The sequence below is a fragment of the Mesocricetus auratus genome, unplaced genomic scaffold (assembly GCF_017639785.1).
Source record: "Mesocricetus auratus isolate SY011 unplaced genomic scaffold, BCM_Maur_2.0 Super-Scaffold_100020, whole genome shotgun sequence".
Taxonomy (NCBI): Eukaryota; Metazoa; Chordata; class Mammalia; order Rodentia; family Cricetidae; genus Mesocricetus; species Mesocricetus auratus.
In genome coordinates this window covers 36,733,321-36,746,910 of record NW_024429201.1, presented here as the reverse complement: position 1 = coordinate 36,746,910, position 13,590 = coordinate 36,733,321, and the positions used below count along the sequence as shown (strand labels likewise).

Below are 13,590 nucleotides of genomic sequence, written 5' to 3'. Positions count from 1 at the left end.
TCTGTGAACAATATTTGTCTGCTTTTTATTACGTTTCCTTTTGAAATTCATCAGCTTTGACTCGGCCACCAGCCGCTTGCCCAACCGGTTTCTCCCCTTCCCCCAAGGCTCGCACATCCTCCTCCCGGGCCGCGGCCCCGGTGCAAACTCTCCCGGCCAGGCGCTGCCGGCCCGTGCACCCGGCTCGCGGAGCGCGCGCAGGCCAGGGGGTGGCGGTCTGCTCGCCTGCCAATCGCCGCCGCCCGTGCACAGAAGCCGGCAGCGCCGGCCCCACACCTACTGTACCCGGCGGGAGCGCGCGGCGGGCGGGGCGCGCGCAACGCGCGGGAGGGAGCGCGCAGGGAGGCTGGCCGCCAGCCGCGGCGTGCGCCTGCGCACTGGGGTTGTTTTTCACAAAGCTGCTCTTAAAGTGAGCTGGCAGCCTCCAGCCGCCCGTCTTTGTAAGGAGACCACTGAGACGAGCAGGAAGGAGCGTGGAGCAGCAGCTTCCCTGCTGCCCTGACTTTTTAAGAAATCTGAATGAACTATTTGTAGACAATCACTGATCCTGCCTGCAAGATTTTTTTTCTTTGCACGGCAAAGACACTGATCAGTGTTAAGTGAAGATCACATCTTATATGCGATCTTGACTTTTTTTTCGTCTTACATTATATTTTTATAGATTTTGTTATAATCATGGTGCTGGGAAAGGTGAAGAGTTTGACAATAAGCTTTGACTGTCTTAATGACAGCAATGTCCCCGTGTATTCTAGCGGGGACACTGTCTCAGGAAGGGTGAATTTAGAAGTTACTGGGGAAATCAGAGTAAAATCTCTTAAAATTCATGCAAGAGGACATGCGAAAGTACGCTGGACTGAATCTAGAAACGCCGGCTCCAATACTGCCTATACCCAGAATTACACTGAAGAAGTAGAGTATTTCAACCATAAAGACATCCTAATTGGGCACGAAAGAGGTAAGTTTTTGTGTTAGTCACTAGAGTCGTCTTCTTTGCATGAGAACTTGAATCTCATTTAATGCAGTTCTAGTCGGCAGCCTGATAAAAGGTTAGCAAACTTAGAAGATGTAGTTTCTCCTTGACGTTCAAGCGTGTTAAACGGTAATGCGTGCAGGCGTCTGCAAAGTGACTGCAAACTGCGCTTAACTACATCTGTAACCGGCTTCAGATCTGCCATACACACTTGGGATCCTTTCGCACCTTATAAAGTGTATTTAAATCTGACTAGGTCATTTTACTAATATTCTCAAATTTATTTGCAAAAGCTGCAGTCCAATATTGGATTTCCCCCTTTATTTTACAATCTTAGATCCAAAAATAAGCTCCAATAAAGAACAGTAGTGACATTTTCAGAAGGTTGCTAGATGTGTCTGATTTTAATATCCACATGCAAAAGTCTTTAAAGACTTGATTATTGTTCTTTGATAAAGGGCTTCCATGGCATATTTTGACATATGGCATCAACACCCCACGTGTTTTTTCCCTATTTCTCCCAATTCCTTTTAAAATGTACATCAAGCATCATTTATTTTTAAGGGGTAATATCTATCATTATGCAAACTATTTAGTCAATTTAAAAAGCATTCGGGGTCAGCAGTTTCCTTCTCGAGCATCATGTCTTAACTTTGGAACGAGGATTCAATGAAACCCAAGGCAGACAGATGGAATTGTAAAGTATATGGTACATAGGATTTGGTTTTTTGGTACTAGACGAAGATAAAGGCTTTGTTAAAGCGATGAGGGGTCCTGAAATTCGCAATCTGCTGTTTAAGTGTGGAAATATAGGCGACTCCAAGCTTGTTTTCTAAGTTTCCACCCTTTGTTAGAAGCGGTTCAATCCTGTTTCGGACCAGTTCTGGGGGATGGTGAGGAGGGGCTCTCAGCAGATTGGTTACACGCGTCAGGTGGTGGCGATGACTTAATTCCTAGTCCAAGAAGAATATAATGTTAAAACTGATTATGTAATTTGTGTTTCTCCTTTCTAATGCAGTATTTTTATTGCAAATACTGGCGATTTCTCAGATAGAGGCATGCTTTCATTTAAAAAAATATCTAAAACGTACATCCTGGGGAGATTAATTGAACTAAGGCACGTAAGAAATTGAGGATGCTTTAAGCCACACAGAATTAACGTATCCTTTATTTTTTTAAATGTGAAGGTGAAATCATTTCTTAGGATTTAGCAGCTATACCGATGCATTCTGCAACCTGAAATGGTTCCCTAGCTAACCTTCCCCAGCGTGCACACGGATAGGGCATACAATACCTAATGATAGTGCTGGTTTTTAAAAAAGGCAGCAGACACATGGATTTGCGTTTGAACCTGCTTTGGACGTTGCAGCCTTTAATGAAGTGGGTGAGAAGAGACAAAGGCTTTTCCCTCGAGGAGTTAAGAGACGCGTGGTAGGGGGAAGTAGGACGAGCTTGTGGGGGCAGGCGGCGGCACCCATCGCACCACGGTTCCCCCGTTTGGGGAACTACCTGCGCCCTGCGAGGTGCCCGCGAGCCGGGCTGCGCGTGGACGAGCTCCCGGGGCCGGAGGAGTTTCAATGACTTCCAACCGGGAGCTCTCGAACCAGCCTGGCAGCCGAGCGCCCGCCCCCGGGGCGCGCGGCGATAGGCGGAGCCGCGTTTGTTAGCCTGTTGCTAGGGCGATGCCGGGCCCTGATTGGCCCGGGGCCCGCACGGGTGGGGCGAGCCGGCTCGCGCCGGTTGGGGCGAGGCTGCCTTGGAACCGGCGTGCGCCGGCGAAGGTTCCCCCAGGCCGGCCGGGCGCCCAGCCCCCTCCCACCTCGGGCCGCCGCAGGTGCGGGTGCCCTGGCCGCGGCTTCGCTTGAATGCCGCCCCGGGGAGGGAGCCGGGGGTCCGGGCGCCAGGGCCGCCCCGGGCCGGTACCTGGGAGCCGAGGGGACGCGGCGGTGTGGCCGCACGGGCGTGGGGGGAGGAGAGCGCCGCCATCTGCCCGGCCTCGCCCATTGTCCCCCGGGGCGTCGCTTCCCCGCCGCCCCAGCTCCCCCCCTCGCGCTCACGGCGAGAGGTGTCAGGGTGGCCCGAGCCAGATCGAACCGGTCCCCGGCTGGGGCGTGGAGAGCGGAAGCGCGGAGCGCCGCGGCCCCGCCCCCGGGCCCAGCAGGCTAGGCTGCGCGCGCGACGTATGCCGTATGTATAGCGGGGGGCGCGCACGGACGGGCGGGGGCGCGCGCGGGCGAGCCGGCTGGGATCTGCTCAGCGCCGGTTTAGGCCGGTCCTCTCCTGCTCCGGTCTAGTTCTTGATTGACAGCCAGGCACTTGTTTACCACGGCGCCGCGGCCGCGGCTCGCCTCAATGAGACTGCTGAGCTGGCACAAAAGGGAACCTGGGAGGGAGGCAAAGTTTGGGCGCCTTGGAGGGGGCGGACGGAGGAGCCCCGGCTCCGGGGCTGACCCAGTCGGGAGGGGGCTCCTCAGGAGACTCGGGAAGCAGGGTCAGACGTGGGCGCGTCTCCATGATTGGGGGATGGAAGTCATGGTTTTCTGTGTATTTTCAGTGAAGAAAAGTATAGAGTGCCTAAGTCCTTACACCACCACCACCCCCAGCTAACTAAAAAGGGTTGCACATCGTGAGAAGTAACACGGTGTATTACCTAGACCGCCAGAGGAACGCTAAACCTTTTTCCACCTTTTTTTTTTGTTAGCTTATTTTCGTGACACAATGCGTTCGAGCAAAAAGAATTGGTTGTAAAGTGAAATGTCATTGCATACACACACACATCCCTCAAAAGTGGAAAATACCCAGTTAGACTTAATTTTTTTAAGTGCTGAACAACATGTTTCTTCGTAAAAAGGCATCTTTTATGTTCAGTCCTTTTTTAATTAAAGTAAACTTAAAAGCCTGATGTCAGCTGCTGCTTAAAACCAGCTGAGTTTTGAATATTGTCTAAGTGAATATTTTTAGCTTGGAGATGTTACTGTCACCCCTCCTCCCCTCTGACTGGCCTTGAATCCCTGTAGTGGTCCTCTGCTTCCTGGGTGAAATTGTCAATATTCACCTAAAACTGACTATTAAGGTTATAGTTTTTACTTATTGCACACTTAGAATAAGCGATTGGTGACCAGGATACCTGAACCTTTTGTTAAATACTGTATTTGATAGTTTTTTTCTCTTTGTATCTTTTTTCATTAAAATAAAACAGCCTGTAAGTGTTCATCATCCCTATTTTGGCCGTGAGGAAGGTGAAGAACGAGTTTTTATTTTAGTCAGAACAAATAATGAAGTTGGGGTTAGAACTCTGATCTATAAGATGAAAGCTTTGATCATGAGCAACGTCCTTGAAGATTGCTGCCTGAGAATGTAGGCGTTTAACGACAAGGCTTTTGTTTTCTTTTTGTTTCTTTTAGATGATGATAATTCCGAAGAAGGCTTCAACACTATTCATTCAGGAAGGCATGAATATGCATTTAGCTTTGAGCTTCCACAGACGTAAGTATTTCAAGAAATAGGATTTTTCTTGCACACTCTTAGTTAAGCACTGATCTTATAAAATTAGATACTCCATATTTAAATACTTAGCTGTTTTTTTTTCTTTCTTGAAAAAAACCCTTTTCATTACAGAAACTTGGTCGAAGAAAACAATGTAATTAATAGAAGGATCTATTTTTAATGTGGCAAAATTACAGAGAGCACACTCAGTCAGTTAGTATTCTGCAGTAACGTTTGAAGGATATAAAACATTAATATTTAATCTAGCACTGGTGAATCCTAAGGTGCTAATCAAACAGTCTTCGATCAGATTGCTTACTAGCCTTTCCTTTATAAAAAGAACACTTCACTCCAATCTCAGTAGCTAGCTGGATCAGAATTCAGATTTCCACCTTTTCTGCTAATGTGAATGGTTAATGTTAGAATGTAACCATAAGACTGCCCTAAGTCAAGGAGTCCCGTTCTCTAGACTAAATTCAGTAGCTTCTGTATACAGAGCTACCGCTTCTGGGGGACATTACATAAGATAGCATAACCTGGACTTAAAAGGAAGTGTCTCAGAGCCACCTTAGTGGAAAGCTTGAAATATAGTACGTTCTCAGCATTTTAACAAATTGCTGGGAGAGAATGTAAACATTTTTGCATAATGCCTTTTAGCAGACACTAAAACCTATAGGCTGGCACTGATTGATCTATATAATAAGCTTAGCTCATAATAACAGTTTATCATGCCTTGAATGTGTATAATTCTGTTTACTAATTCTGCTTGGAATTCTGTAAAAACTGGTGCTTCCACCAGTCTAATATGGCCTTCTACGTAGCAGGACTGGCCATCTCTCTAGTGGGGCATACCGCTTGTTAAAACCTTCCACAGACAACAGAACCTCCAACCTGCCCAAGTCTAGACATGGTTCTGATTATCCTGACCTAGGTTAGTAGGAATATTTTCCTTTTCAAGCCTTGGAAAGTGAAGATGGGAAACAGCCACAGGAGAGTTAGAGTGTGGCTGCCCAGGGTGTGAAAAGCACCTCCCCGTCTCTATGAATTTATGAACTAGGAAATTGTGAGACTATTCTAGGCTTTTCTGTGCTAATTAGTTACTATAAAAAGAGGTTCTAATTCCTAGGTAACAAAAGTAGAGCAGTATAGGGAGGGTTTTGTTGTTGTTGTTGTTGTTGTTGTTGTTTTCTGAATGTTTGATTGGGGTCTAGGATTTTTAGGTAGAAATAGTGAGGCCATTCTTGACTTTAATTTCAAATTAAAATGCTTACCTTTTCAAGAATAGTTCATTTAACTTTGATTTTGCCACCAACATTAAAAGTAGACTCTTTAGTTTAAAGGGGTTGCATTCTTCTGGCATTAAAAGCAAAATTTCTCTTACATTTAACTCTTATCATTATTTGAAAATAAAAGATCTTTCCCCAGTGACCTATCATATCCCCTTTGGAGAGTTTTAAGAGATTATGCACGTGGTACCTCATTGGTCCACAGACAGTATGACATGGTGATGTCTTTATGCACGTGGTACCTCATAGACAGTACAACATGGTAACGTGTTTATTCTGATCAACTATTGAATTTTTGAAAGAGGTATAAGATTAATATCTCTTTTTATATTTTGCACAGACCACTTGCTACCTCATTCGAAGGCCGACACGGTAGTGTGCGCTATTGGGTGAAAGCTGAATTGCATAGGCCTTGGCTTCTACCAGTAAAGTTAAAGAAGGAATTCACAGTCTTTGAGCACATAGATATCAACACTCCTTCATTACTGGTAAGAAGTGCCTGGGTTCTTCTTTGCCTTTTGACATTTGAACACATAAAGAATAGCCACCTAATCTGTGCCGCCTAGTCTATGCAGTCGCCATGGCTTTAGTAAAGCAACTCCATTGAATCCCATTAAAAATGCCTAGTTTAAAACAAGGCAGAGCTGGAGAACACGAGCAAATGAATAACGCGCTCCTGTTCTTCACACGGTGCTGGGTAAATGTAAAAGTCATACACATATGTGATATGAAGTGGCTTTTTTGCAGAACACAGCAGTAACAAGGTCCAGTCCTAAATGACTTTAGTTGACAAACAATATTAATCATTTAGGACACTGGCTTAAATCTCTTACTTGAAACGGTCACAGTCTAAACTATGTACCACATTGCATTATACTAGTTATATCTAGGGGTCACATGATGGGGATTCATCATTTTCATGGGGAATGGGGAAAAAATTCATTTCCTTTTAATTGCATTTTATGATTCTAATTCAAATTTGGCTTCAAAAATTATTTGGTTTAAACAAATGATAACATCTTTAAATTGAATAAAAATGTGTTAAAATGTAAACATTTTACCAAGCAACCTTTTTTTTTCCTTTTTTCAAAATAAGATGTTGCCATTTGGAATTATAACCAAGTTTTTGACAATTTATGTGTAATTTGGAAAGGGTTTTTTTTTAATTTGGTTAGTTTTTATTAATGTACACAATGAACTATAAGTCTGCTTTGGAACAGGGTGTTGGACCTTTAACCTATTTCTTTCCCTTTTATTGAAGTTTATATAAAGACAGAAGTTTGATATATTTTAAAAACCATCTGTTCCGGGAACAAAATGGATTCTCTTAGTTAATTTTACAACAATCCTGGCATTTTTTGTTAGTTCATACGTGGATGTTTTCTCTGTTTCTTGCAGTCACCCCAAGCAGGCACAAAAGACAAGACACTCTGTTGCTGGTTCTGCGCCTCGGGCCCAATATCCTTAAGTGCCAAAATCGAGAGGAAGGGCTACACCCCAGGTATGGGTGCGGGTGGTGCCCACAAAAAGCAGCTTTCTTTATTAAGTATCTTGTATAAATTTAGTGTTGTTACTGGATATAAACCCTCAGCATTCCTTAGTAAAGCTGTGTAGGTTGTACGGACCCATTTTCTTTGCTCAAATTGTAGTCTCCTTTGTGTAGTCAGGGTGAGTGAGCAGGTCATTTTCACGACAGTGAATTAATCAGCCTTGCTTACTTCTAGGATAGCTTTTCCTCCATGGGGTTAGTTGGGCTTCAGAAGTGTGTGCCTACTTGTTTTCTAAGAGTGAATAACCCTTTCTCTCTCCAGGTGAATCAATACAGATATTTGCTGAGATTGAGAACTGCTCTTCCCGAATGGTAGTGCCAAAGGCAGCCATTTACCAAACACAGGCCTTCTATGCCAAAGGGAAAATGAAGGAAGTCAAACAGCTTGTGGCAAACTTACGTGGCGAGTCCCTGTCATCTGGGAAGACAGACACATGGAACGGCAAGCTGCTAAAAATTCCACCAGTTTCCCCCTCCATCCTTGACTGTAGTATAATCCGTGTGGAATATTCACTAATGGTAGGTGTTCCTGTAAGAAGTTCTTACCACTTTTATCTTGAATTTATGGGGTCCTTATTTTTGTCTTATCCATGCTTGGTAGACTGTAGATGTGTGTACAAAACATTACATTGTGATTATATTACCTAGGGCATTGCACATAAAAGAGAAGTTTTCTAGAAACTAAAAGGGACCCCAGCTAATATCAAACTTAGGTTGTGTTTTTAAAGAAAATTCTACTTAAGTGCTGACTCCATCATCTGCTTACTGTGTAGGTATATGTGGATATTCCTGGAGCTATGGACTTGTTTCTTAACTTGCCACTCGTCATCGGCACCATTCCCCTCCATCCATTCGGTAGCAGAACGTCAAGTGTGAGCAGTCAGTGTAGCATGAACATGAACTGGCTGGGTCTGTCCCTCCCTGAAAGACCTGAAGGTAATTTGATAGTACATACCTAACTCACTGCATGATTATTATTAAGACTTTTTCTTTTGTTCTTAATATTTTACAACCCTAGTTAAATTTTTATCTTTCCTCAGTTAGCATATGTGACCTTAATACTGTTTTGTTGTATGTCTCACTTGTTTTAATCACCAAATAATTATTCTTTTACATGGCATTTTTTTAATATCTACTATTCTGTGTATTTTGACATGCATAAGAACATGTTGTTCGAATTGCGTGTATCTTTTTCCTTCAGCACCACCCAGCTATGCAGAAGTAGTAACTGAGGAACAAAGACGAAATAATCTCGCCCCAGGGAATGCTTGCGATGGTTTTGAGAGAGCTCTTCAGGGACCACTGTTTGCATATATCCAGGAGTTCCGGTTCTTGCCTCCGCCTCTCTATTCAGAGGTAAGCACCAAGTCAACTGTGAGACGTGCTGGGTCCTCTAGGAACAGCAGTGCAAGCTTTTAAAAAAGATGCAGGCTTTTTTTTTTTTTTTATACAAGACAGAGTTTCTCTGTATTGTTTTGGAGGCTATCGGTCCAGCCCGGCCTCGAACTCACAGATCCGCCTGCCTCTGCCTCCCGAGTGCTGGGATTAAAGGCGTGCACCACCACCGCCCGGCAAGATGCTTTTAAAAGATAATTGTTTCTCATGTATCCTGATGATAAACATTTAGAACACCAGTTTAAAAGTTAGGATTGTCAGATCTTCTGACTTGACACATAAGTAAGATTTCATACAGGAGATAAGACGACAGTCAAACTCCAGTTGACTCATTAGCATTTTTGAGTAAATGGCTTTATTTTAAAGTATCAGTAGAAAACCTGGTATTTTGTAAGCATAGTTAAATAGGTAGAGTTTATATTGTTCATAATCCTTTTCCAATGTAATTCTTGCATTTTTAACATTCTAAGTTATAGGAGAAAATAGCATATTTCCAAATAGCTTCTTAAGCCGGGTGGTGGTGGCGGCTGCAGTGCATACCTTTAATCTCAGGACTTGGGAGGCAGAGGCAGGAGGATCTCTGTTAGTTCGAGGCCAACCTGGTCTACAGAGTGAGTTCCAGGACAGACAGGGTTACACAGAAAAACCTGTCTCAGAAAAAAGAAAAGAGACAGAGCAAACAGCTTCTTAAACAGCATTGTAAACTGCTGGGTTGCTCTTCATTCACTCCATGCTGACGGCACCAGCACACATGTGAATAGGTGCCTGCATCGGGCAAGCTCACAGACTAATGAGACAAATTAGAAGCCAAAACCAGTGTGAACCGTGTTAGGAAACACCGCTCATCTGATGAACCATTTATTGGGTCTTAGAAATCAGAACGGCTTCTCTGAGAAGCTGAATTTTCAAAAATAGGTAGCGCCTCCAAAGGTAGGATGGTCCAGGTAGGAAGAGCAGCCCAGCTGAACGACAAGAAGGGTCAGGTTCAACAGTTCCAGGATACTTTAACATGACAGTATACATTTTTACAGGGCCTTTCAAATGGCCTTGACACCAAAGTAATTATAAGTCAAGACACTCTAGGTTATATAGTTTACCCCACTATTTTATAGTGAGATTCTGTGCTTTTCTCATAGTCATTACACATGAAAATTTGCTTTTACTTTAAAAGCAGTTGTGACTCCATACTGGAGAAAAACCTGCCCTAGATGTAATCATATAAAATCATCTTCATTAATTATATTTAGACTCTTTTCTTGCACATTTTTGATTAGACATTTTTCCTATCTTACTATGGTTCATAAAAATACATGTTAAATGCTAAACACCATTTCCCACAAATTGTATTACTGTTTATTCTGACATTTCTTACTGTATTCTGGCTTAATTTGGGTGTTCATAGCTTTCAAGGATACATTTGAAAAGAATGATTTTTATCATTCACTTTTATCTAATTTGCCATAAATTCTATATATTTCAAGATGAATATAGATAATTTGAACATTGTACAACCCTAAAATAGCCCCGGAACATGATTTAAGTAAAAGGTAATTGGCTTTTTTCTTCAAAATGCTTTTGGCATAAAGTTTCTCAGGCAATGTAGGTTGTCTCATACTTAACGTGTCCAGAAGATCTTTGAGTCACCTTCACAAGATCCTCAGGAATGTTGTACAGAGCCTAGGGTAGAGATGCAGTGACATTTTAGGACAAGAACAAAAGATACTTCATAATGGAGTTGAGTGGTTTGCTGGTATACCCCAGTGTGTAACTGATTTTAAGTAAGTACCCCGATGTTGAGTGAAAATACCCTTCCACAAAAAAAGATTTTCTTGGTAACTTATTCATGCATAACTAACTATAAATCATATTGGTAATCTAACACCCTTTCATTCACACGTACCATGATCTTCAAATAGAGACCATATTAGGGTATAATGTGCTAACCGTTTACATGTATGCTCTGATGCTCTGATAATATTGGTTACTTTTGCTGACTCAAAAGCAGTCATTTACCAAACTAACTGTACATTTCATCTTGTTTCTACTAGATTGATCCAAACCCTGATCAGTCATCTGAGGACAGACCCTCCTGCCCCTCTCGTTGAAGGAACACTTGATTGAATCAAGTTGATATGGGTTCCGAACTGTGTCTCTTCCGGCTGAGGACCGAGAAGTATCTTGGAGACACGCTTTTCAGAGGAAGTGGAATTGCTGTTGCCCAGAAACAAGCAAATACACGAAACAACCAGTGATCATGCTTTAGAATCCTACAGCAGCTTTCTGGGGCTGCTCCAATATGCTTGAAGATCGAAGCTTTCTCCTTTAACACTGCACATGCTAAGAGCAGTCTTCTTAGCCTGTGTCATACGTGTCAAGACACCATTGCAGAGGAGGACGTGGTCCTTCTGATTTGAAAATTTGCACATGCTCAATGCTTACATTGTGCAGCTCAGTGTCACTACAGCTTTTTTTTTTCCATTTATCCCAGACTCTTGATACTCTTAAAACTTGTTTGTGGTCAGCACGACAAGGAACAAAAAGAAAGCTTTGAAAAACTTTTACATGAAAAAAAAAACGCACTGACAGTTTGTGGTGTTTTTGTTTTTTGTTTGTCTAAGTTAATGTAGCCTGGACTCCACCTGCGTGTGCACATGCTCAGAGTTGTCCTACTAGGCTGACCATGTATCACCTCTTCAGCTTGGATCCTATTGTGGATTTATTTACAAACATCAAATGCCTTCAAGCCAATCGTTTTGCTGTACGTTTTGCAGCCTGCTGTAGTAGGATGTACAACACATCTATAGGGAGCGCCGAGAGGAGGTTGCTAATGAGAGACTGCAGGATCGTGGACCTTGGTTTCTGTGAGACTGTTGCCCTCTACTATTGACAGCAAAGCAGCATTTTGTTACTGACTGCCTAAAATCACTTAATCTCAGGTGAATGCATCACTTGCCAAACTGTCGGAATGCTATTTGTGTTTGTTGCACTGTTATTTTGTCGTTGTTGTTGATGATGATGATGACGTTGATGATGTTTGGTTGGCTTTTTGGAGAGGGAGATTCGGAAACGGGACATACACAAAACTGATAACCCATCCCCTTTTGATCATTACATGTAAGAAGGAACTAGAGCTCAGAGCGCAGTGAAGAAAGACAGTGGGCCAGGCACCAGCAGAGTTAAGGGCTGTTGCTCATGAAAGTTATTTTTATTCTTTTGCAAGTAAATGGAAGCTGTGCAGTCACTTAGGGAAGGGGGAAAGTGCATTTATTTTTATATAGTTACTTAATTACCTCCAAAACACATATGTTTGGAAATCATTGTTGCTGATGCAAAGTACTTTAATAAGCCAGAGTATGTATGTCACTTAGGACTGGGGAAGCTTGATTTATACATTTGGTCAAGTGTAAGAATAAAATCCCAAATTTGTTCCCAACGTGTGTAACTTCATAATTATAAATAATAGACTGTTCACAGGGATAGCTTTAGTTTGTCCGTGTGTGTGTGTGTGTGTTATTTTTTATCTGAAAAGGTCTCTCTCTTCGAGTGTGTATAGACAGAACACATCACTAAATTATTTTTGAAAATAATCTGTGGTTGGATCATAAAAATACCAGCATTCATAGAAAAGTAAAACCCCACCCTCCCAAGTACTCAGTGAGTGGTTTTTTTTAGGAGTTTATTTGTTTTTAGTGACACCAGCATCTCTGATACTGCAACATATGTGTGAAATGGGTGTTAAATCTGTCTACCTTGCCATCTAACCCACAGTTAATAAAGTGACTGAAAATAGTGGTAACTCTGGCTTGGTGCTTGACCTGGTTAAATACTGTCTTAAAGCTTCATACAAAATAGGCTTTTCCATAAGTGGCCTTTAAGAAAACATGGAAGACAATTCATGTTTGAAATAATGCTGACAGGGTGAAGAGAGCCCACTGGAAAAATGAATCGCGTTTTAAGTGATTCGGTTAAAGGGTTTGTGCTCCCGTAGCAAACTAATACTAGATAATGAGGAAATGGGGTGAATTATTTTTCTATTGTTAAATCATTTTGTGAATGTCCCCCTCGGAAGAGGCTGATGGAATATCTGGCATAAAGGGCATTTGGTGGTTTTGTTTTCATTTGGGAGGGATTGTCTGCAAACACCTCACTCTTCCTGTTACGTCTAACTAGGGAACAATTGATGTGCATGGCGTCAGACACTCACAACCATATTCTTTTACAAAATACTACATAAGCAAGAATGACCAATATGAAGATTGGCACTGGGTGACAAAATGCTTGTAAGACTTGGGTGGAATAAAGTTTATTTTTACCATTAAATATTTCTTTACTGATTTAGAGGCATTACATTTTTCTAAATATTGGTCAATTCCTGATATAACGTGAGGGTCACAGTTGCGCCCTAGTATTCAAGATAGCTTCCTAATTTTTCATTTAGGAAAAGTAAAATCCAAAATGTTCGCGAAACAAAGTGCAATATTAAATGTTTGCTTTATAGATTATACTCTATGGCTGTTCGTAATCTCTCTTTTTTATTTGGTGCTGAATATGTCCTTGTAGGCTCTGTTTTAAGAAAACTATGTGGAAAATGATTTAATTTTTCCTATTGCTCTTCCTTGTGGAAAATAAAAGTGTTTTTTTTTTCTTTTTTTGTATAATTGTTTGGCAATTTATTTGGAATTTGGCTATATTAGTGATGCGTCAGTCAAACACTACTAACATTACAGTTGAACTCTTACATCATTCTGAATGCTTTGTTTCTAAATTTGTACTAATGGAAATTACTGAGGATTTAAAAGATGTGAATTTAAATCTTAAATAATGAACCAAATGTAATCAGGTAATTTTGCATTTAGATACAGGCTTCCCCTGCCCCCACCATGATGCGCCCTAGTCCTAATGTT

General features: G+C 42.0%; 1 protein-coding gene across 4 annotated transcripts; it reads left to right on the top strand.

Annotated features, from left to right (window-relative positions):
* The first annotated feature begins 429 nt into the window (after positions 1-429).
* On the top strand, positions 430-13,341 carry Arrdc3 (arrestin domain containing 3). 4 transcript variants are annotated; one of them, XM_005065698.4, is made up of 8 exons: positions 430-955; positions 4,375-4,456; positions 6,083-6,230; positions 7,141-7,243; positions 7,554-7,810; positions 8,065-8,227; positions 8,493-8,647; positions 10,735-13,341. In XM_005065698.4, the coding sequence occupies exons 1-8, from the start codon at positions 676-678 to the stop codon at positions 10,789-10,791; spliced, it is 1,245 nt and encodes a 414-aa protein (XP_005065755.1). In that variant the 5' UTR covers positions 430-675; the 3' UTR covers positions 10,792-13,341. The 4 variants fall into 4 exon arrangements, with proteins under 4 accessions (XP_005065755.1, XP_040584820.1, XP_040584819.1 ...); XM_040728884.1 differs by lacking the exon at positions 430-955 and adding an exon at positions 2,688-3,157; XM_040728886.1 differs by lacking the exon at positions 6,083-6,230 and having other exon boundaries at positions 939-955.
* Positions 13,342-13,590: the final 249 nt, after the last annotated feature.

What these genes read in the sequence shown, in the direction of transcription:
- Arrdc3 (XM_040728884.1), top strand. Translation starts at nt 2,836, where the DNA reads ATGCCGCCCCGGGGAGGGAGCCGGGGGTCCGGGCGCCAGGGCCGCCCC. An exon ending in TCAACACTCCTTCATTACTG is followed by an intron (nt 6,231 to 7,140) that starts GTAAGAAGTGCC and finishes TGTTTCTTGCAG; the next exon opens with TCACCCCAAGCAGGCACAAA. An exon ending in CTCCGCCTCTCTATTCAGAG is followed by an intron (nt 8,648 to 10,734) that starts GTAAGCACCAAG and finishes TGTTTCTACTAG; the next exon opens with ATTGATCCAAACCCTGATCA.